Source organism: Sinohyriopsis cumingii, chromosome 10 (assembly GCF_028554795.1).
Source record: "Sinohyriopsis cumingii isolate HCF-2022 chromosome 10, ASM2855479v2, whole genome shotgun sequence".
Lineage (NCBI taxonomy): Eukaryota > Metazoa > Mollusca > Bivalvia > Unionida > Unionidae > Sinohyriopsis > Sinohyriopsis cumingii.
Window position 1 is genome coordinate 84202557 of NC_142970.1, and position 22266 is coordinate 84224822.

The 22266-nt window shown below is 37.5% G+C and overlaps 1 protein-coding gene across 1 annotated transcript in view; it reads left to right on the plus strand.

The window, feature by feature from the left end:
• The window catches only part of LOC149790488 (cardioacceleratory peptide receptor-like), a gene marked incomplete at its 5' end in the record, with an annotated part of 115401 nt that overhangs the window by 87719 nt on the left and 5416 nt on the right, over positions 1-22266 (plus strand). The window contains 2 exons of the mRNA XM_089971392.1: positions 17869-18031; positions 18484-18615. Of these exons, the coding sequence (XP_089827518.1) occupies positions 17869-18031; positions 18484-18615 (295 nt within the window). The remainder of the gene's footprint in view (positions 1-17868; positions 18032-18483; positions 18616-22266) is intronic.

Here is a 22266-nt window from a genome sequence, read left to right on the forward strand (position 1 = left end):
CTTATAGTAAATATTTCTCTCTTTTTCTTTCTTTTAATATCGCTTAGGCCCTTCCTAGCTCAGATGGTACATTGTTTAATGGACATTGGTTTTTAACAACAGGCGACTTTTCTAAATACAACTGCATACTGAAAAACTCGTTCTGCTATATAGAGCCCCGTTGCATTATGGGTTGTTCGAGCACTGTGTAATAGCTTGATTGATCCGTGGTGTTTATAACATCAGCTGTGTCTTGTTCAGTCCATTTTCGTGTCTGTGAAGAACCCGAATGCCCCAAAATATCTGCGTTTTCCGGTATGAAATCCAGTACTGCTCCTTGTTTATATTGTCTACTGCTACACTGTATTATAATTCAATGACTCAACTTACATTACACGATAGTCATCTTCATAAGCTTGGTCAAAGGTATCATCACATTCGGAAAAGCTCATTAATATTCACCAATTGTGGTAAACATTTTAAGCCGCTGATTTAGAGTTTTATTTTAGAAACTAATCTCAGTATCATGCTGTATAATTTGTAAGGAATAATTTAAATTTTATTCTTTATTAAACACTTCCAAATTATCATTAAAAAAAACATTAATTTTGACTCGCAAGCGCCATGTTGCCTTCTTCATTAATTAGAGATACATTCTGGGTAAAATGGAAATCCCCAATAGTTTACATGTGTGCAAACGCTGATACCTACAAATATATATACATATACATACATACATTCACTCCCTTGCAGGTATCACTTGTTTTCTCATGTATTTTCCACAAAAATGTCCTGTCAGAATGCATTATAATGTTTCAACAGAATGTTAACTTGCTTGGCATTATATAAACATGGAGGGGGGCGGTACGGCCCATATATTAGTTTTCCTCTATGTTTAGTGTATAGAGATATTCATTCGTAATTATAGTTTAATGTCGTAGATAAAGGATATGAATGTGTTGATAAAATCTACACGTACGTTGATTGTATTGTCACTGCAGAGGAGCTATACAGACAAAAACAGAGTTAAAATCATCCAATCTGACAAAATCTTGTTTGGACCGGGACAGAAATGGCTCATTGTACTAGACAATTTCAGATGTAACTTGCAAATGCCTCAAGAAATTGTTTTGGAAAGACCAAAATATGGAGGAGCCGGTAAAAATATTAGGGTTATTGATGTCACCAATACAGGCCATGCAAACCTAAAAACTAACCCCCAAAGTATTCTTTGGCTTGCGGCTGACTGGCTGGGAATACAGAATGAGACTTAAACCGGATGCAGTTTCGTTTACACTCAAAATAGCAAGGAAGGTGTATAGTATGTTAATGGATAAATTAAAATCAGAATTACAAAGAATGGAGAAATTAGCTGTCTTTTCTAGTTTGGACCACCCAGCTAAGTTATGCGTAGGCATGATGGTGGTGTCAGAATGCAATGGCAATATCAGTCTAGTACTTGCATAGCTAAGCGAATTCGCACATCACGAAAATCATTCAATACTGAGTGTCAGTGTGGATCAAACTTAGGCTCAAGTTGCTGCTGTGAACGTTTATAATAATCTGGTCGCCAAACTCCGGGTTTCGGGAAATTATTATTCAGCTTAGGTTAGTGATTCAACAACTTTCAGTGCGTCCTTTGGTCGTACATATATTTGCTTCATTAGACCGTCATTTGCAATTTTATCTGTGTCTGCATTTCTCGGGAAAAAATGTCCCAAACTCGTGGGAGAAGTCATTGGGTAGTATGCTAAATGGACGATGTTCTAATGTTTGGACTCAATCAATCAGATCATGGTGAATTGTTTTAAGTAGATTTTAAAATACAGGAACTGCGCTCAACGAAAAATAGTTTTTCATAGTTAGGTGAAGTTTATATGCATATTAATCATCTGTATGTGATTAAGACGCATCCACGAAAACTTCATGCGATTATTGAAATAGAATGATCCAAAATGTTTTAGAAGTTTTACGATTTCCAGGCATTATTAACCAATCACGCAAGCTCTCATAAACCTTGGCTGTAACATCTTCTGCCCAAGCAACTGCCCTCGTAATTATAATGTGTGCATGTCCCTGAGGGTGATCTGCGCAAACAGTTGCGCTACCTTTAAGTAGATCAACAAAAGGGTGTGTAAATAAATCCATGAGTCATTCAAATGTCAAGGTCAAGGATGGTTTGAATGACAAAACAATGAGCAATAATGACTCTTCAATAAGTACGTATTGAACGCAGTCTTTGGAAAATAGAAATATAATTTTTCAGAACCACCAAAGACAAGTGCTCAGCATAGTTATAGGACAAACTCATGGCAACTTATCACACCAAAATGGCTCCATTTGTAAATTATGTGCTACAAGATCACGTGGATTCTTGTTGAAACACGTCATATAATGCTTAAATGTTTTAATATATTTGAATAATACTGTTCAAGACTTTGAGGACCAACAAAGACTTATTATGTTATCTTAGCTTCACTTAACCTTGGAAACTTTCCACGGAGGTACTTGACAGCTTGTTGTGTTTTGTCCATGGTCTTGATAAAGTTATTCATCAGACCCAGCTTGATGTGCAAATGTGGTAATACAATCTTCCTTGATTCAACAAGTGGTGGATGCTGAACACTTTTCTTTCCAGGTTCCAATGACTTTCGGATAGGTCAATCTCTCTTGGTGTAATGAGAATCTCTCACACGACTATACCATTTGCAGAGAAAACAGCAGTATGTTTTGTATCCAGTCTGCATACCAAGAAAGAGGGCAAGGACCTTCAATTCGCTACAAAGCTGCCACTGATGTTGGTCATAGTTTAGGCACCTCAAAAATTATTTCATGTTTTCAGAGGTTTCCTTCATATGGCCAGCATGACGAACTGAAACTGAATGCACAGCATTGCCATAATGCAGCACAACAGGTTTATGTTTGATGGAAGTTTCATACAAAGCCATGTGTAATGGGAGTTTGAGATACAACCATATCTAATGGAAGTTTGAGAGAAAACCATGTGTAATTGGAGTTTGAGACACAGCCATGTGTAATTGGAGTTTTAGACACAACTATGTGTAATGGGAGTTTGAGAAACAACCACGTATAATCGGAGTTTGAGACACAACTATGTGTAATTGGAGTTTGAGACACAAATATGTGTAATGTGAGTTTAAGACAATCATGTGTAATAGGAGTTTGAGACACAACTATGTTCAATGGGAGTGTAATGGGAGTTTGAGAAACAACCATGTAATAGGAGTTTGAGACACAACTATGTGTAATGGGATTTTGAGAAACAACCATGTGTAATCGGAGTTTGAGACACAACTATGTGTAATGGGAGTGTAATGGGAATTTGAGAAACAACCATGTGTAATCGGAGTTTGAGACTAAACCATGTGTATTTGGAGTTTGTGACAAAACTATGTGTAATGGGAGTTTGAGAAACAACTATCTGTAATAGAAGTTTAAAACAACAATGTGTAATAGGCGTTTGAGACACACCTATGTGTATGGGAGTAAAATGTGACTTTGAGAAACAACCATGTGTAATCGGCGCGCATCTGTGCCTTACATAAAGAGTTATGGTACTGATGCGCGTTTGGTGGAAAAGGAAAATGTAACAAGTTCCATGTGCAGAATTGATGTCATGAGATTGCTAAACAAAGTCTTGAATCAGAAGCAGATAATAAATCAGGCCACGGTCGCTAAAACGGGAGAAGGTACCTCTATCTAAAGATGAATAGGACAAACGCGAGAGTAAACTGTGAATACAATTTTCAATCGCAAATGTATACTTCTCAAATTAAAATACTGTAGAATTCTAGTGTTTACTGTGATAAATGAAAACAATGTGGATGCGTGAACTATTTGAAAAAGCGATGCTGTTGTTTTGGGTTTTATTTGCATTGTTGTTAAGATAAGTTAACATTTCTGCACCTTTATTGTATAGTGTATTCTTTAAAGACTGCTAGTGTGTGGCACGTGAAGCATTATCTTCATATATGTTGTAAATTATGTTTATTAATACAAAATGTTCACGTGAGCATAGCAAAAAATATTCAAAGTTATTTAATAATGTTTTTAATTGCTGGTAAGCTTGTCGCAAAATAGATTTTTATGTGCACAAATTCCGAACCTGTTTAGAATTCCATGTTAGAACATACCTCCTGATTCTATATTAGATTTTTTAAAAATTGATAGGGAAAAGGTCGATGCTTTAATGAGTAGCTATTTCATTAAACACGTTAGTAACTTTGGTATACGTCAGCTTGCTCTGTCTGAAAATTCCGGTGGCAAACGTTTTATACCATCCAAAGGAACAAACACGCAAACAAGAAAACGAACAAGCTAACCCACCAGTGATAAAAACAATAGAATGTATATATTAATCACAGCTAAAATAACTTGTATTGTCATATCTAGCCTCGAACAAATCAATGCTGGACATAGATTTAACCTCAAAGTGAACCCAAATTTATAAAAACGTTTGAAAAGATATTTCTTTGCGATTCTATTATGCTTTTAAACCGCAGCAATATTAGCATACCTTGTCAAAAACACGGTCGCACATTCCAAATACGTCGTGAGATTTCTAGCAATTCTAAACTGAATGGGAGTACATATTTTTTAATGCAAATCCGAAGTAAACTGATGCACATCAGACACTGAGTATCTATATTTGTGCAACAAGAAAAAAATTGTTATTCCCGTTGTGGTGAAAACGGTGACGGTTACAGTGTGTCAGTAAGCCTATACCCAGTCCCTTTTCCTAATCTTCTTTTCATAAGATTGGGTGGATATTGGATAGTAAAGGTGTGTGTTGGATTTTGCTTGTATGTGGACCATCACATGACTCTCCACGCATCATCAGTTCGCTTGTATATACCGATGTTTGTGTCTAAGAACGCGTGTGTGACTGCAAACATAGATGTTAGTGCTCCTAACTCTAACCTGAATTTACAGGAGTGTTTATGTGTGTGTGTGTTTGACCATAACAATGTGTGTTAGTGACCATTACACATCCCATTCCCTCCTTCCCTTCTTCATCCCTTTGTGTGTGTAGGTTTTATAGTGCATAAAACGTGTGGTCGGCAAAGCTTTGAGTGCCAGATCGTACAAATAAGTTATTGTCTGTAATTAGGTAATTTTTTGTCCATGTGTTCACCTCTTTTAATATTTCCATAGACGGATATACTGACCCTTTGCAAAATCTCCCCTCAATTAAACACAGATATGTCCTTTTTAATTTGCTGTTTAAAGGTACTCAGCAGCTTAGTCGGGTCTTAGAAATTAAATGTTTATGTCGATTTTAGAACTTTACAGGTTGCCTACTGTTTTAAAAATACGTTACGCCCGATAAAGAACTTAAGAATTTGTTTTTCACAATGTGTAGCAACATTCGCTGTCACTTTCTCCAATATCTCCGTTGAGAAACATTAATAAAACAGAAATTTGATACAACAATAAGTTGGCAACTTGCTTTTAGAATGTAAATGACACCATGTGCAGAACATAGACCTTTGAGGGCATTGTTTAAATCAATAGACAAGCCTTGCTATTGCTGCATAAAAGTTAATCGGAATTTCCATCTATAAATTCAAAAAATGGGAACCATGTTGCCATCGAATTAAAATTATAACGGGGTTTTCCTATATAGAGTGTGCAGGAGAGTGATATTTGCTAATCTACTTCATTATTTACTGAACAATGTCAAAATTGTTGACTAGTTCAGTCGGTGTAGGTGTTGATCAAAATATGTGTTGGTAAGTCAATATGTAATTTTGTATGTGTTGGTCAGTCGAATATGTATTGTTCAGTCTGAATCGGTTTTGGTAGATTATAATATGCTTTGCCCAGTCATAGTCGGTAGACGTCAGTCAGAATAGGTGTTGCTTAATCAGAATATGCGTTTGTCGGTCAGAATATGTGTTGGTCAGACGAGATTTGATCAAAGAAACTGTGTTTACATAATAGGGATTAGTTTGTCGCAGTAGGTGATGGCCAATCCGAGTCGGTGTTGGAGATATATATATATATATATATATATATATATATATATATATATATATATATATATATATATATATATATATATATATATATGACCACACGAACTTCATAATGAATTGCACAAGGCTTATGTTCACCCACCTTTGCTAGCCAAGATTCCGATATGTTAACCTTATCTACACCTTGGCGGATCTGAGTAATATTTTATTTATGTGCTTCGGATCTGTGAATTTCATTTAATGAGGCGGCAAACCACCGCATCCAATCCAAATCAAGTTGTTCAAGGGTAGTACATAACTGGACTCATATATAAGCAATTTTTACCGCATGGGAAACGTGGGTCATTTCAAGTGTAGCTTAGCCATCGGTGAGTGATACATGTCGTTGGATTAAATAACTTATTGAATCTTTTCGATGACTTTGGAATGTGTTAAATCTGCCGGGCTGTTGAACTTGATCCAGGTGGGTGACTTCAATCTGTCATGATAAATGGAAAGTCTCAAACAATGGTCATCTTTGGCTCTGCATCGTCGTTCCAGTGTGGTTCACAATGAGTCCCGAATATCGGTAATATATCTTTCTGCGTTCTCGTGTGGCACTTCGGATTTAACATCTTTAAACTTCACCGTGGTTCTAAATTTTCTGGAAAAGCGTTTTTCCGTCTCTGCAATGTGGTAATACATTTTGGGTGCGACTGGCTGACTATGGTTGGAGGTACACTACTTTCGTTTGGGAAGGGACATGGAAGGTGTTGATTCGGGCTCACTCGTGCTGTCTTCAAAATCGCTGGCATGGATTTGAGCAAAGACGTCAGTTCGTGTACGAGGCGATACGTGACGTCGTTGCCTCTTACTATCTTTATATCTCTGATTGAAATCGTGCAATCGTTCCAACATTTTTGTAAAATCTCATTTGACTAGGTTCTACAAGCAGCAGACCCTATATATTAGGTTGGTGTCTTAAAGTTAGAGTATCGATTCAGTTCTCAAACGATAATGGAGATTGAAGAGTCAACACCGATTGACCTTCGCGTCAAAGCTTTGAGAATCTATACTTCACTATACTTCAGAAAGGACAACAACTCATCCTTTCAAGATAACAATCAAGATACTTGCTATATCTGTCAGAACAAAGGACACTGCGCTGAAGAATGTCCACAAAGTCAAAGAATGATAAAAGTAAAGAGAGACCAAGACCGAGTTATATGTTATCATTGTCAGAGACACTGGTCATCAGAGTGCCCTAAGAAGAATGAGACCCAACGAAAGAAACAAGACAGGAAGTCCGAACATGAAGGACTCATTCCGGGCAAGAAAGGAAAGAAAAGAAACAGAGGAAGAACTCGTGCCAGGGAAGAAATTCAAAACGAGAGACTATGAGTGAAAGAATATGTAAAATGGACTTTTGGAGATGTGTTGTGAAATTTAATTGGGATTTTCAAAAAGAAGTGTACATCTCCAAAAAAAGTAAGTGTCTCTTGGTCTTCATTTTTATAATGGGAACCTGCACGCATACACTCCCACATGTTTATAATTCAATCACCATCGGGAAAAAGAGATTTCAGTTTTACATAATTTAATAATCTTTGAGTATTATCAATTCTCTCTAGAAGTGAATGGCCCTGAAAAGGACCGTTTGGGTGTTGTTTGTTTTGTTGTTTTTGTTGTTGTTGTTGTTGTTGTTGTTGCAAACGCATGGATCTGACACGATGAACTTGAACTGCTTTATACCATCACACCATTATACCCTTGCCACGGCCAAATCCTGCTTCTTCTGCTGCTACTGTGGATATTTTAGTAGTGATCGTTTCTGCTATTAGTGGTTTCTCAGGGGTAATCAACGTAGCTGTTGTACTGGAAGTTTTTTGCACTGGAAGGTATTTTTCGCTTGAGTTGAGTTAAACAATTCTGATACATTTGTCTCGGACACCATAAACTCTGCCAAAATATCTAGTAGCACCGTGAAAGTTTTACTTTCACCTTCCTTCGTCTCTCCTATGCACTTTCTTTCCTCATCTTCCTCTCGTTTTCTTCTTTCCTTTCTTGTTGTTGCCGTTGAATGACAAATGCTTGTTCTGCCTCTTCTGCTGTTGAAAAACAATTCTCTAATTCTTGTTTTAGTCCTTTTCTAACATTCTCCACCCAAGATAAGGAAAGAGAAGTCGGTGAAGGTACTGGTGCCAGTACAAATCAAATTCTTGCTAATACAAGTAAAAAAAATCGGCTAAATCCCAATTAAACTCATTCTCATTTGGAAGCATGGGCGTGGCTGTTTTGGTTGTTGTCATGCCACCAATCCTCGTCTTGTTATATATATCTCAGGCAGATTAAAGAAACGGCTGTTTGGAAGAGAATAATGTATGTAGAGAGGTAATGCTCTCTGAAATGAGTCTTAATGCACGGTCAAGCTATGAGAAGAAGTTCAAGGAAGAGGGGAAAAATGCAATGCTCCGTCTTTGGTTAACAAACCACCAAGTTCATTTTAAGGCTACTCACGTCCCTAAAAAAGATATTATCTTTCACCCTTGTCCAGAAATATTTATTTTGTCTTTCCATTGTATATGGGTTTGTTTGTCCCCATAAACACTTTAGTCCCTATAAACCTTTATGTCCATATAAACACAATTACGTTACCCATATTAAATTCCCATTTTTCGCCCGAATGCCATTTGTAATTTCGCCTATGAACGATTCCATCGTTCCACAAGCCTGTCATATAGCTACTGAGGTTGTTAAATTATTGGTGCGTAAACTAGGATTCATGTGCTTTATGGTTAGTTCAGTGTTTTATGAAGAGCATTATGCAATTGATTGACATAATTTGTCCAAAATAAAACATTCATTGGACCATATTCACTAGATTTAGATTGTACATGTATATACTTTCTCAAACCCCTGCAGTAGAGAATGCATTGCACCGACTGATGTTTCGTTTTTTGCACCGTTATTAATTAATTTTTTTTGAAGCATGCAAGTAGATTTGAAACATATACATTATATATTGTACACCGTTATATTCTTCTTTCTGTGCTATAATAGATTATTTGATCGGCCACTTTTTTGATGTTATTCCTTCGATATTTTCCTGCGTTATAAATTTGTAAGGTCATAGTCGTGATGAAGTGTTCACGAGATTTTGCTCCAATAATGTATACGCTAATAAGAATGCTTCCAATTTGGACACCGTATTTACTCGTTTATAAGTTCAGTTCTACCACACATACCCTGATCTGTAGTTGTATGTTTCGCTGGAAGATCTGGGTCTATTCCTTTTCTTAGGAATAATCACTAAAATAAATAACATAGACCATGTTCTACCAGCGCATTATATGGTGACCAGCCTCATTCATCTTTAAGAGTAATAAGCTTGTCTTAACAATCCAAAGCCAGGATTTTTTTCGGATGCATGTGTGTATTATTTTCATTGCAACAGAGACTGTATTGAATAAAATCTAATTCAAATTTTAATTTCATGAAATTAACAGCAAAGATAACAATGTAACGTATTTATTGGCATAATTAAAATACAAACCCCACTTTAATTACACTATTATACATGAACCAGGTTACAAATCCAGGAATCACTCTCATATTCAATCCAAAACAGGTGCCCGAAAAACGGAAACTGTATAATACCACACCAAATATTCTTACCGTGCTGTATAACACCAAACCAAACCAAACAATGGTACTTTGAATTTTTGACTATTTATGACCAGCCAGAGTTACTCATTGTTAAATCACATGGAAAATAAAAATTGCGTCCCTGATGATTAATACCTTTAAATTATGTATTTGATTTATATTTGAAATCATTTTCCTTTAAAGATAATTATTAGCAATCACTGCTGGCATCCCCTAGCGAAGGGAAAACTAATGTATAATAAGAAGCTATCATTCATCTAGAACCTAAACGTAAAGAGATAACTGTAATTAATTTGAACCCCCATGTCGATAAAAATGAAATACATTTGTCACAGAGCTGATATTTTCACAACTGTGTCGTTATAGAAAAGTTATAAATATTATTCAAAAAGATAAATGAACGGAAAACTGTCAGTTTCGTGCAGAGATGGCCCCCAAAGACTGAATACAGAGGACGCTATTACTGAGATGAAACACATAAAATTATGGCATGACATCGACTGCCATTGTTTATTGTATACGGGATAATGTGACAAAGAGAAAAGACAAAATCGAGACGAGATTCATTGAAAGCAGCCTTATTCCTTGCATCTGAGTCTGATCAAAGCCGACCACATTAACCAATTTCTTTCCTTGAGAACCTGAAATTTAGAACTTTCGTGCATTACTTTAAATGGTCGCAAGTAATTCTTATCTGCATGGCAGGATTACATATAGTTCGTGTTGACAAAAGACGTATACGCTAAACGTTTCAAATCCAATGGAGTCCTATAATTTCCTATGAATTGAAATAATTATTAAACCTTCTTATTTTACAGTATAATACACATGATACGATAAATCATTCCTTTTGTGACCTTTGGGATTAGTTCCTTAATTTATTACATGCTGGTTTAGAAAATCATTATTAACAGCTCCATTTTCTCTTGACCCATCAAACGCCCTCCTGTGCGGTATGTAACCATGGGGGCAACGGAAACGCGCGGCGCCCAGTTTCTTTATTTTGCTTTCCTACGTGCGGTATAGGTTGTTTGTACCAGACGGCCAGCCCCGTGCCCTGCTTTCGCAACATATCGTGTTTTGCAAAATATATGTTTAAAAATAAAAAAATTGACAAATATGACTGATCAAATATTATGTTTCTAGTATGTTGTATAACTTTGAACTATGCCATGTCTAGCCAAAAAATAATATTTCATTCGCTGAAATTATAATGCACAAAGCTCTGCGGACAATGTTAATTTTTATTGTTTCGTTCAAGCGGATAAGGCTGCAACAGACAACTTTTATGCACAAATTTAATGTCGCATTCACTTGCCAAATAGTAAAAGTCATTAAACAAAATAAATACGCAAGTGAAGTTTAATGTCCATATTTTTATAGCTATATTAAAACAAAGCATAAGGTTATTATTCACTTGACTAGAGAGGCCATTGGCATTTCATGGCAAAAGCAGTTAATGCATCTCAACTCCCAACAGTATGCCTGCTAGACACCAAATGATGTTCACTGTGCAAACACAAGTCATTTTCCTATCTGACAATTCTGCAAAACAATGTGTACTAAACGGCTTCAGACAATTCAAAATATTTGTCATTCATGCTGTATTTGAGATATACTAATTGCCCTGAACCCACGTGACTATTGCTATCGCGGCTAGCCCTTACTCCTAACCGACTGTAGTTTTAAGCAACTGTGCATGCCTCACATCAAGTTCACAAACAACACAATCCCAAAACACCTAATGCACAAATATATATATATATATATATATATATATATATATATATATATATATATATATATATATATATATATATATATATATATATATCTTAAACTAATAAACAGCTATAGCTGAAAAGGTTACATCATAGCCAGAAGTTAAGAAAATTGACAGACGCCATATTTACAAACTTGTCCCTGTCATCTCAGATCAGGCCTGGGTGCCGATCTCGGATCTGCCCAAGATTGGGTAGTTCAATCGCTGTGAGAAATCTCAAACGAATTGATCATAAGACAAAAAGCAGAAAGCAATCATCCAGGCTCATAGTCACCTGAAAATATAAATTACAGATCACTGAATAATTGGTGATATACCACAATATATACTTCAATTTTTTTTAACCAGAGGCTCAGAATGGGGCTTCGACTTCCACCACCATGGTTTGTTCCGGCATCAACGTGCATGACTGCGCCTCTTGGTTTTATCCCACTGATAGGTGTATAGTTATGACTACACTGTTGGTTCTAATGGCTCCATAGCTGACAGAATAGAAAAGCATGGAAAGGTTTTGAAGGAAACCTTACGTTATTGCTAAAGACTATCGCACCATTGCTCCACAAAAGCAAGGTTTTAAAGGAGTAGCTTTTGTAATTTTCATTGCTATGGCTCCAAGTACACAAGCTGTTACTGACAAGGAACCGATGCTAATAATATGGTCATAGGTTTAACGGAAGATTTAGGCAAGTTATACCAGGCCTGCAAGACGTCTATTATAATACAGCTAAGCAAATCAGAATCGTCTGCAAGGTCTACAGAGTTGTAGTGAAAATTATCTTTGCACAATGCGTTTTGGTAAAGTCGCCAAATTAAAATGCTAAAAGTATAGAAAAATATAGCTGTTGGAAATATTAGACATTTTCTCATTTTGAAGGCATACATTTTTGTATAGAATGTAGCTTTTCTCATAATGTCCAAACATGAATTTTAAATCTCTTTATCGTCACCTTTTTAATCTTGTAAAAAATTGAATATTTGGAGAATGTATTCTATCCAGCAATATTGCTAACTCAGTCATTGATTTTCAGTATACAAGTAGCCTAAAATGTAAGAGGGTGAGGCCACACCCCAGTTGGTCTGACTTTATTAATAGTTGCCTTTTTAAATATATCCAGTTCTTCCTGGGCTTCACCTGGCAACACTTCTGTCAGCCGTTTGCCTTCTTTTGACTATCGTTATCCTATAAAGTGTTTAATGCCTTTTACAGTACAGTGTCCTGCTACTAGTAAAAAGCATTTCACGCATGTAAAGCTTCCTTAACGACACCAAAACATTATCTTCGGTTTCAGCAATTCTGTCCGACGGTAGAAATTTTATAACATATTATTGAATCCAACATACGCCAACTGAATATTGTCAATTATGGCCTGCACAACTGTTGCTTCTGGACAATTTTATATAACTTTCCATATTGGATATAATTTGGTTGATCTGATTCCTTATCGTTCATGGACTGTTTTTTTTTTTTTTTTTTTTTGCAGGAACAGAGACATGCAACTTTTTACTTCCTAGACAATTTGCGGCACAATTTCTGCATGTCGTTTGGCATTTTATGTAGGTTTCAACATTTGAGACAAACACTTGTTTGAGAAAGCCGAGTTTTCGGCAGGTGTACTGGATGACCTTATTTGTAGCAGGAATCTTCGGACGAGTTTCATTCGCGTTAATGCTATCTCGAACTCGTCGGCAGTAATCGCCGTATCTTCGATGGCAACCTAGCACACCTTAGCAATTGTACTGCTAAAATTTTGTGCCACGCGAGGATTTCCGAATAGACTAGTATTCACTTGTACAGTGGTAATGAAATTAGTTTCCATGCGCTTCCGGCCACACCGGTTGATATTGATAAATCCGACTGGAGTAAGTATGATGGATACGGTAATGCAACTCCCGCAAAACTAATGTTGCGATAGCGATTCAGCAAAAAGCATCTATGACAATACACAAGCATTTGTATTTCGCGAGTACAGCGGTGTCTTGGTGATTTCTTATCGCAGCTGTTGTTCCATTTCCATCAGTTTTCATGTCGATATCTGTGATGGTCCATCACAGTCATTCTATGAATAATATGTTCGCAATGTATAATTGCCCAATAATCTCATCTTGTTCAACTGCAACTTTCACACGCATTTCCAATCATGTATTTTTCATTATTTGTACAACTGTTATGGAGTTCTAGAAAATATTTTTCCCGGGGAATTTCTCTCCAATGATTGTTTACATACTTTTTTATTTACCTACAACAACATAAATTGCGATCCCGCTTGGTCTCTTCCAAGAATATGTACATTTTTCTCCAAGAACTGTTATGCGGACAGGTGCGTCTTTCTTAAATATTAGTTTGGGATTTTTTTGCCGTTCGAGTTAATGTTTGTAGTTCCATATATGGTGGTAGATTTGTCGGTGAGTTCTACTTCATCTGATGTTTTCAATACCGAAGGCAATTCAGCTTCCAGGAACCGGGCCCTGTTATATGCACTAATGCGATGATTCCAGGATACCTCGAGGTGGTTCAAGCATTCGATCCTTTGTTAGATCAAAAAGTCACCCAGGTATTAATCAACACGAGACACATAATCTCCATCGATGCTGACACGCTCTTACACCTGATCATGCACCACGACACCGTTAATGTCCTCAAGATCATCATCGCCTGGCTATTCAGAATCCATCATGATGATGTAAAAACAAATCTTACAGACAAAAGCGGAGATACAGTTAAGAACCCGTAAAACCAGATGTTAAATCCTTCAAACTCAGTTTCATATTCGGCAAATAAACACCCTGTAACTGTAAAGATGAAAGATATAACATTATTAATGGTGTTACGTGCTATTGGCAAATTATTTTTTTAATTTTCAAATGCTGATATTGTACCCTACCCGTGATTAGTTCCTGGTATGATGAAAACGTATGGAATTGGGAATCATTAGGACGTAAGGTGTATAAAACACATCCCCAACAATCGGTCGATTTCAACGCCCTAGTTTGCTTCCCCCTACGTCATTAGTGTTCCTGTAATTTCAGACCATGCAGTTGCTACGCGCGTTGGAGAGATTAGGGGTGATAGCACCTGGGTGTCTTTTACGTTAAAGTATTGTTTCATCTTAACACTGGCAACAGCCATGTATTCTTTGGTAAACTCAGCCGATACGTTAAAGTCTCTAGTTCAGTGGTTCTCTGTCATTTCACGGTTCTCACAACGGCTCCTTGCAGTTTTAAAACAATATCGTTGATGATAACATAGTCCGTTTGCAGGTGTCCAGTTTTGACTTATAAAATATCACAAACTAGTCAGGTTCGACGCCAACATTATCCCGATTGTTGAACCCGATCTGTTCTGTTTCCGTGGCACACCTGGTCATAACCACATAAGCGCCACATCAGGTTGCTCCGATTGCGAGTCTGTAAATGTTAGTTGTAAGTTTGTTTACGGTACGCGTAGTGTCTGAGTAAATTTGTCTTCGACCAAGTGAAATCAAGAACACTTCGGATCGATGAACGCTGAAGTGCATGCCGAGTTCGTTGAAAAATGTTCGCATATTGGGCTTTCACTTTGCGTTTCCAAAGGCAACGTTGAATGACATCGCAATCGAGAATCTAGACCTACAGACATGTGTCAAACGTCTATGTAAATCATGACAGATTTAACAATGCTGTGCAACCCCATATAAGTAAAAATACAAAACATGTTTAGCTGTCACCTTGTACAAGTCCCTGTGAGTTCAATGTCCAGCTCACGAATCACATGTGATGATACTTGTTTCCCACGTTGAAGGAACCATCGACGCATGTACGACTCACATGAAGACGCCTCAGAAGCGCTTGGCTGATTTTGTCTCCGCGAGTAAATTATATGGGAAACTTTGCTTTTATATTTATCAACGATGGAGTCATAAGTTAAGATCTTAGTGTTATATTCATCTTTGATAATCGCTGAGGGATCGCCTACCGCCTTTATTGGAACTATACAGGATGCTGTTCCGATGGCCTCTAACATATCTGCTTTTGAATCGCATGAGCTGCAGCCGTTATCAACGTTATATCAAATGACATTTTGTATATATTAGGCGTTGTTTCAAGGTGTCTAAATCTTCGACAACGTGAAATCATCGATAATTCGGGGGTCGTTGAAAGTAAATCTTTGGTTGCGCCTGTGGACCTATTGGTTGCCGAGTCATCAATCATTGATCACAAATCAGTTGAACAGGACATGAGCAAAACATTTTCAACTTATCCGCAGAAGTGCTTTTGATCGTAGGAAAGGCTCTCACTGAAACTTGTTTGTCTATCGCTGTTACCCTCAAGGCAAGAACCGCAGACATCTTTGATGCTCCTTTGAACAATCCCCGTTTGACATCATAAAAATCGTTACTGTAATATTGCGCATAAACGGGTCTCTTAGCGCAAGCATTACGCACTTATGTCACACATCCACGTACAATGGTTATTGTATACAATAATATCAGGTCGATTTCTAATGAACAGGTGCACCGTCTGGGTGTCCTAGATGAGTTCCAACAAGTTCCCATCCTGGTCAACATAAGGACAAGCATACGTGCGTGAGTCTATGATTGCTTCATGGAAGATACACGGGAGTAATCGATATCAGATCACCCGGGGCACCATTCAGGGCAAACCCGAACAATATGCAACCCAGAGAAACCGTGGTTTCTGTTACTGTCGCGGATGCTGTCACATATTAGATTGACCTGAATCGTCGAGGTAATACTGACAATGTCCGGCGCGATATTGTGACTGGTAGCGTCTGCTCTGCACGCAGAATTGGTTCTTCCACGGGATTCTAATTAACATATTCAAGCAAACCAAGAACCCGTTTAATATACGATTCATCGATGTAAACTACTTACCGTGGAGATTAATCACAATGGCTGTGCTAAATGTGGGCTGATCATCCCGTCCACTGATGTTGGAATTGCGCTTGGTCACCAACGACATTCTTCGTCGGATTTCATTATTCATTGATTCGTTGTCGAACGAGTCCAACAAGAACAAGAGTGAGTTGTTTGCATTGAAGCCGCTAAACGCTCACGATAGAGGATTAAGCCAACTACGATAAACGCGTAACGACGTTAGGAACATTTCAGGTGTACGAGATTGTCCCGCTCTGATTGGTGTCGGGAAAACCACATTGAATTCTAGTTTAGGAGACGAGAACGAAAGCATCGAGGTGACGCACGGAGTTGTTTGCGTAACGAAATGCTGTATAGCAGCATTATTTTCACTCAAAAAGGGAAGCGTCTCAGAAATAAGCATCGGTGTAATCATTGAGTTCACGCATCAACATCTCCGCGTCCATGATGTGCCTGGTGAGCAACAGATGAGTCAATAACGATGAAATCTATAGTTTGCTCAAAGAGGAGTTTTACACATACATACATACATGCATGCATGCATACATACATACATCCATCCATCCATCCATCCATCCATGCATGCATGCATGCATGCATACATACATACATACATACATACATACATACATACATACATATTTTAAACAAATGCCTCCACTACAAGCAGCATCCTTGTACAATTGGAATATGCAGGGGATATAACTGCGACATCGCTGCCTATTAATAATTTCGATTGATATCCACCATCTCATTCATCACTCATAATTATTTTCCTTTCATATGGCCTTTTTTGCTATAGATTTTATTATTTTCGTTATCGTTTTTTTTTTTTTTTTTCTACATTTGATTCTCAGGACACGTCAGAAGACCCTCCGTACTTTTAAATGGTTGTCTTTTCTACTGATAATAATAATATTTGTGTGTGTACAGAATTTTAGTATCGCACTAAAGAGAAAGCCTTAATTACAGAGGTTGCGTCACTTGACTTTGTTTAAAAAAAAAAAAAAACTTTATGCTAACAATCGAAACAAAATACTTTAAAATATCAAAATGTTTTGACGTAATACAAGCAAACCATTGGTGGACGTAATAACAATAACAATGCGGCCGGAAGTGACGTATAGTTAACTGGTCGCCGCAACAGAGATAGCTCCTCATCGCCATTTCTTGCATGTCAATTCATATGCAAACTGAAGTCTTTATATTGTCAAATTTTCCTCTGAGAGCAAAATAAATTGTTATTATAAATCGTAAATTTCACGAAAATTGGATGAGAAATTTTAAACCTTTGACTATTTAACTTTACATATAATACATGGTGTCAATCATGCAGACTTTGGAGATGATCGGACAAGCCAAACGACAGACCATTCATTCTGAAAGTCACTATCACCGCTAGCCACCGTCCTATTGGTCAGCGAGGCATTGTTATCTAAATTACTTTCACATTCAACTGGCAGGCAGCCCCAGTTGGCGATCCATGGGTGGTACAGGGCCTGTCAATAGAAAGTAATAGATACTTCTACCCGATTATTACATTTATTTACGTTCATTTTACTGTGATTGATTCTATTTTCTTTTTCAGTTATATTTCACGCTTGTGTCTATTGCTATATTCATACTACCCGCCGTGATTATTGGTACCTGCTACGCCGTTATTGTCGTCATCATCTGGCGGAAATCCATCCTTAGATTTGATGTGTCCTCGAATCCGTCATACAAAAGCAAACAACACGGTGATCAAAATGGTGAGCCTACCTCCCTAACATACGCACACACACACACACTCGTCCGACTCTCTTTTGGACTGACACGACGAAGTTGTTGATAAAGAAGATTGTGTAATGTTGGTATCAGGACAAGAAAAAAAAAACGTATAATTTCCGAAAAATAACCATTAAGATTTTCAAAGATGTCTCAAAAATCAAAAACCGTAAAATGAGACTAGTATAAAATATTTTCATTTTACACCATATCGTTCTTGCTAGAATATGGAAACAATAAAATATGGAAGAGTAAATAAAAGCTATGATCTACTCACTGAAGACAAACACCCGACACTTAAGGTTTCTCCATACTTTTGAGATTGGGATTATTGTTATTGTTAGTAGTAGTAGCAACAGTAACATTAGTTGTTGTTGTTGCAGCAGTCTTAGTACATGTATCGTTATTATTATTATTATTATTATTATTATTTCAGGTAAAATCACAGTCCGTTTTGTTACTGGTCAACCGGATCGCAAACATATTATAGAAGGCGGAAGTAGTTCCAGAGGAGTTATACCCAGAGCAAAAATAAAGACAATCAAGATGACTTTCACTATAGTGCTAGGTAACAAAATATAAAATATAAATACTTGGCAAAGGAGGAAAGTATCATGCCTTCCTTTTTCAACATAATTTATCTCCATCTAAATTTAGATTATTCGTTGTGGAGTTTTGTTTTTTTTTTTTTTATTCGAACTACAAACATCTCAGCACAATACTGGCTAGCGATCAGCTGTCGTTATCGTTATTGTGATTAACCAGAAGTCCTCTTTTTACTGCGCGTTTCTAGAATAAAATTTTGAGTTGTTTGCAATTTTGCAGTAGGTATTGCATTAATGTGTGGTCGTATAATACGAAATCTCCTAATTCAATCTTAAAATGATAATAAACACGTAAATCACACCTTGTGGGCCGACTACACCAGGAACAAAATTTGTATTTCGACGTGTAAAGTCATTGTTCACTGCGTGCAAAGATTCGTATCTGATAATGGATTTATGATATAATCTCTTTCCGATGGGTGGAATTCCGATGAACGAAGTTAAACTCTCTTTGTCTGGGAAAGGTGCATGTGTGTGTGTGTGTGTGTGTGTGTGTGTGTGTGTGTGTGTGTCCGTTTGTAAAAGGCGCGAAACGGTGACATCAGTTTGAATACACACCAACAGACCGGGGGACACCTCGAAACGGGTACGTCCCCGTTTTGTAATATCAGCTTAAATGGAATGCCATGGCCTTATTTAATATTACAAACCTTAATACAAGCGTATCTGAGCATGTCCCCGTTCTGTTGATATTTTTTCACATCATGATATACACAACAATACACACGTCCCACGCGAATCAAAACCTCATGTGTATCAGTCGGAAAACTGCGTTCCCGTTTACGCGGTGAAAATTCACACTGATGTGCTGTCGGCTTGCGCCCTTTGCTTCTGAATTACACTGGACAACAAATTTTTACAAAAGTCATGTTACTGAAATAAAATTAGTCAATTCTTATCAATTTTTATGTGCTGAACACGAATATGACAGTCAAATTGCAAAATTGGCTCTAGTTTTTTTGTAATCTGCAAGAAATTAATGTTTACATAACGAAATGCATTCCAATAGTAAAAGGTCAACTGTAATAGCCTACCTATAAAAAATCAAGTCATTGACTACATCTTAGATTTCTTCGCCTGTCTCTTGTACAGCTGTTCGGGAGCATCTCTGAGGAGTGTCCAGCAGTAGTCAGCCAGCATTGTAGTGGACCATTTTCCCTGGTATCTTTGTTCCATTGTTGCGATATCTTGATGAAAACGTTCGCCGTGTTCATCACTAACAATACCACAGTTGCTAGGAAAGAAATCCAAATGGGAATGAAGGAAGTGAATCTTTAGAGACATATTGCAGCCAAGTTTCTTATACTTCATCAACATGTCTTCTACTAGTTCCTTATAGTTTTCTGCCCTAACATTTCCGAGGAAGTTTGTAGAAACTAGGCGAAAAGCATTCCATGCTTGTTTCGCGTCACCTTCCAGCAAGTTGTTGAACCGGTCATCTTTGAAAAGCTCTCGAATCTGAGGACCCACAAAAACTCCCTCTTTAATCTTTGCTTCGCTGAGTCGAGGGAATTTTTCATGCAGGTATCGGAATGCTGGCAAAGTCCGGTCAATGGCTTTCACGAAGTTCTTCATCAAACCTAGTTTGATGTGAAGGGGTGGTAGCAAGATTTTCTGAGCCTCAACCAGAGCTGGGTGTTGGATATTCTTCTCTCCAATGGCTACATTCTGCCTGTGAGTCCATTCCTTCCTCATGTAGTGCATTTCCCTTGCTCGGCTATCCCACTCGCATAAGAAACACATGTATTTTGTATATCCTTGCTGCAGTCCCATTAAAAGGGCAACTACCTTCAAATCACCACAGAGGTGCCAGCTGTACTTGTTATACTCAATGGAATTCAGTAGCTGCCTTAAGTTATCGTATGTCTCTTTCATGTGGACAGCATACGCTACTGGAATAGATGGAAGAATGTTTCCATTGTGCAAAAGCACAGCCTTGAGACTCAGTTTCGAAGAGTCCACAAATAGTCTCCATTCTTGTGGGTCATGAGTGATTTTTAAAGCATTCATGAGGCCCTCAATATCGGAACAGAATATCAGATTACTTTCCTTTCTGAAGAAAGGCTCCAATTGCTGGTGGCGCTTTCGATATGCAGTAATTGTGACATCTTCTTCTAGAAGATTCCATTGTTGGAGTCTTGATCCTAGCAATTCTGCCTTGTTCTTTGATAAGTCCAAATCACGAATCAGGTCATTTAGTTCTTCCTGTGTTATTCTGTGTGGGGTTGATGATGCACCACAGTGAAAATCTGGATCACTGCATGCTGATGGACCAGGAGAAGAACAGGTCGACTCACCTTTGTCTTCGTCAGATGAATCAAGAGAATATTCAGCTGGAGGTTCTGGAATAGGAAGTCCCTCACCATGTGGAACTCGTCTCAATGCAGACGGAATGTTTGGGTAGACTATTCTCGACTTCTTTCGCTTCGTTATTCCGCCGGAAAGAGGAGGAACCAAGCAGAAGTAACAGTCATTTAGGTGGTTGCTTGGCTCTCTCCACACCATTGGGACTGCAAACGGCATTGATGACCTTTTGCAATTCAACCACTGTGAAAGCTGTGTTGTACATGTAGCACAGCATATATGCGGAGCCCAAGGCTTGTCTTGGTCACCAACCTTGCATCCGAAGTAAAGATGATATGCCTTCTTCACTTGAGAATTGATACTTTTCTTCTGGTTGGCAAATGTCACTTCCCCACAAATATAGCAAAAATTGTCCGCGGTATTAACACACTTTCGAGGCATTACTGTTCTTTATTGTACGTAAATGGATAAAATAATAAGTTTTATGTAACAGTAGCTTGAACTGTCTCGCACAACGTCTAAAATATTTTAAATGCTGAACCTATCTGATTGGGCTTTTTATAGTACACTGCTTACGTCAGCTTCAGCAGCCGCCTGGCATTAGTATAATAGGCCTACACATGTATAGTACACTGCTGACGTCAACTTACTTCAGCAGCCGCATGGCATTAGTATTGCATTGCATCAGAAAATGATGCAATCAACTGTGGATGATGTGAGCATGATGGTATTATGCAATGTTACATCATTATTCCGGATGTTGCTGCAGTCCTACTGGAGAAATTTACACAGTGAAACATAGAAAATGAGGTATATGAATATCTTCAAAACGAGAGCCAATACAAATTTTTCACGGTTATATTCGTGTTCGGCACACCAAAATACTACAGATTAGGGCCTTTTCAAGTCAGTAATGATTTCACTGTTGACCAGTGTTACGGACCGAAGATGGCATCAAGAAGAACTAACAGGATTTAAATCATTTATATAAACATAGACAAATATATATGATATCTTTTCTATTTTAACACAGAGAGCAATATCGATATACATGTGTATTAATGGGTAGTCCAACATTCATAACACATTTCGCCAAATTAGATCGGGAACCAAGAAAACTGAATAAAAGCTTTCATGCAGATATTATGAACGGTTTTTACGATGGACAAGAGATTCTAGCAATTCATCTTGGCTTGTATATTTTATCTCCTATTTAACTCAGAGCCATGCACATTTGGATAAGTAATACACTGCAAAATATCAACATTTATTTTAGTTCATTCAAATGTAGTTAGATGCATAATAACGAA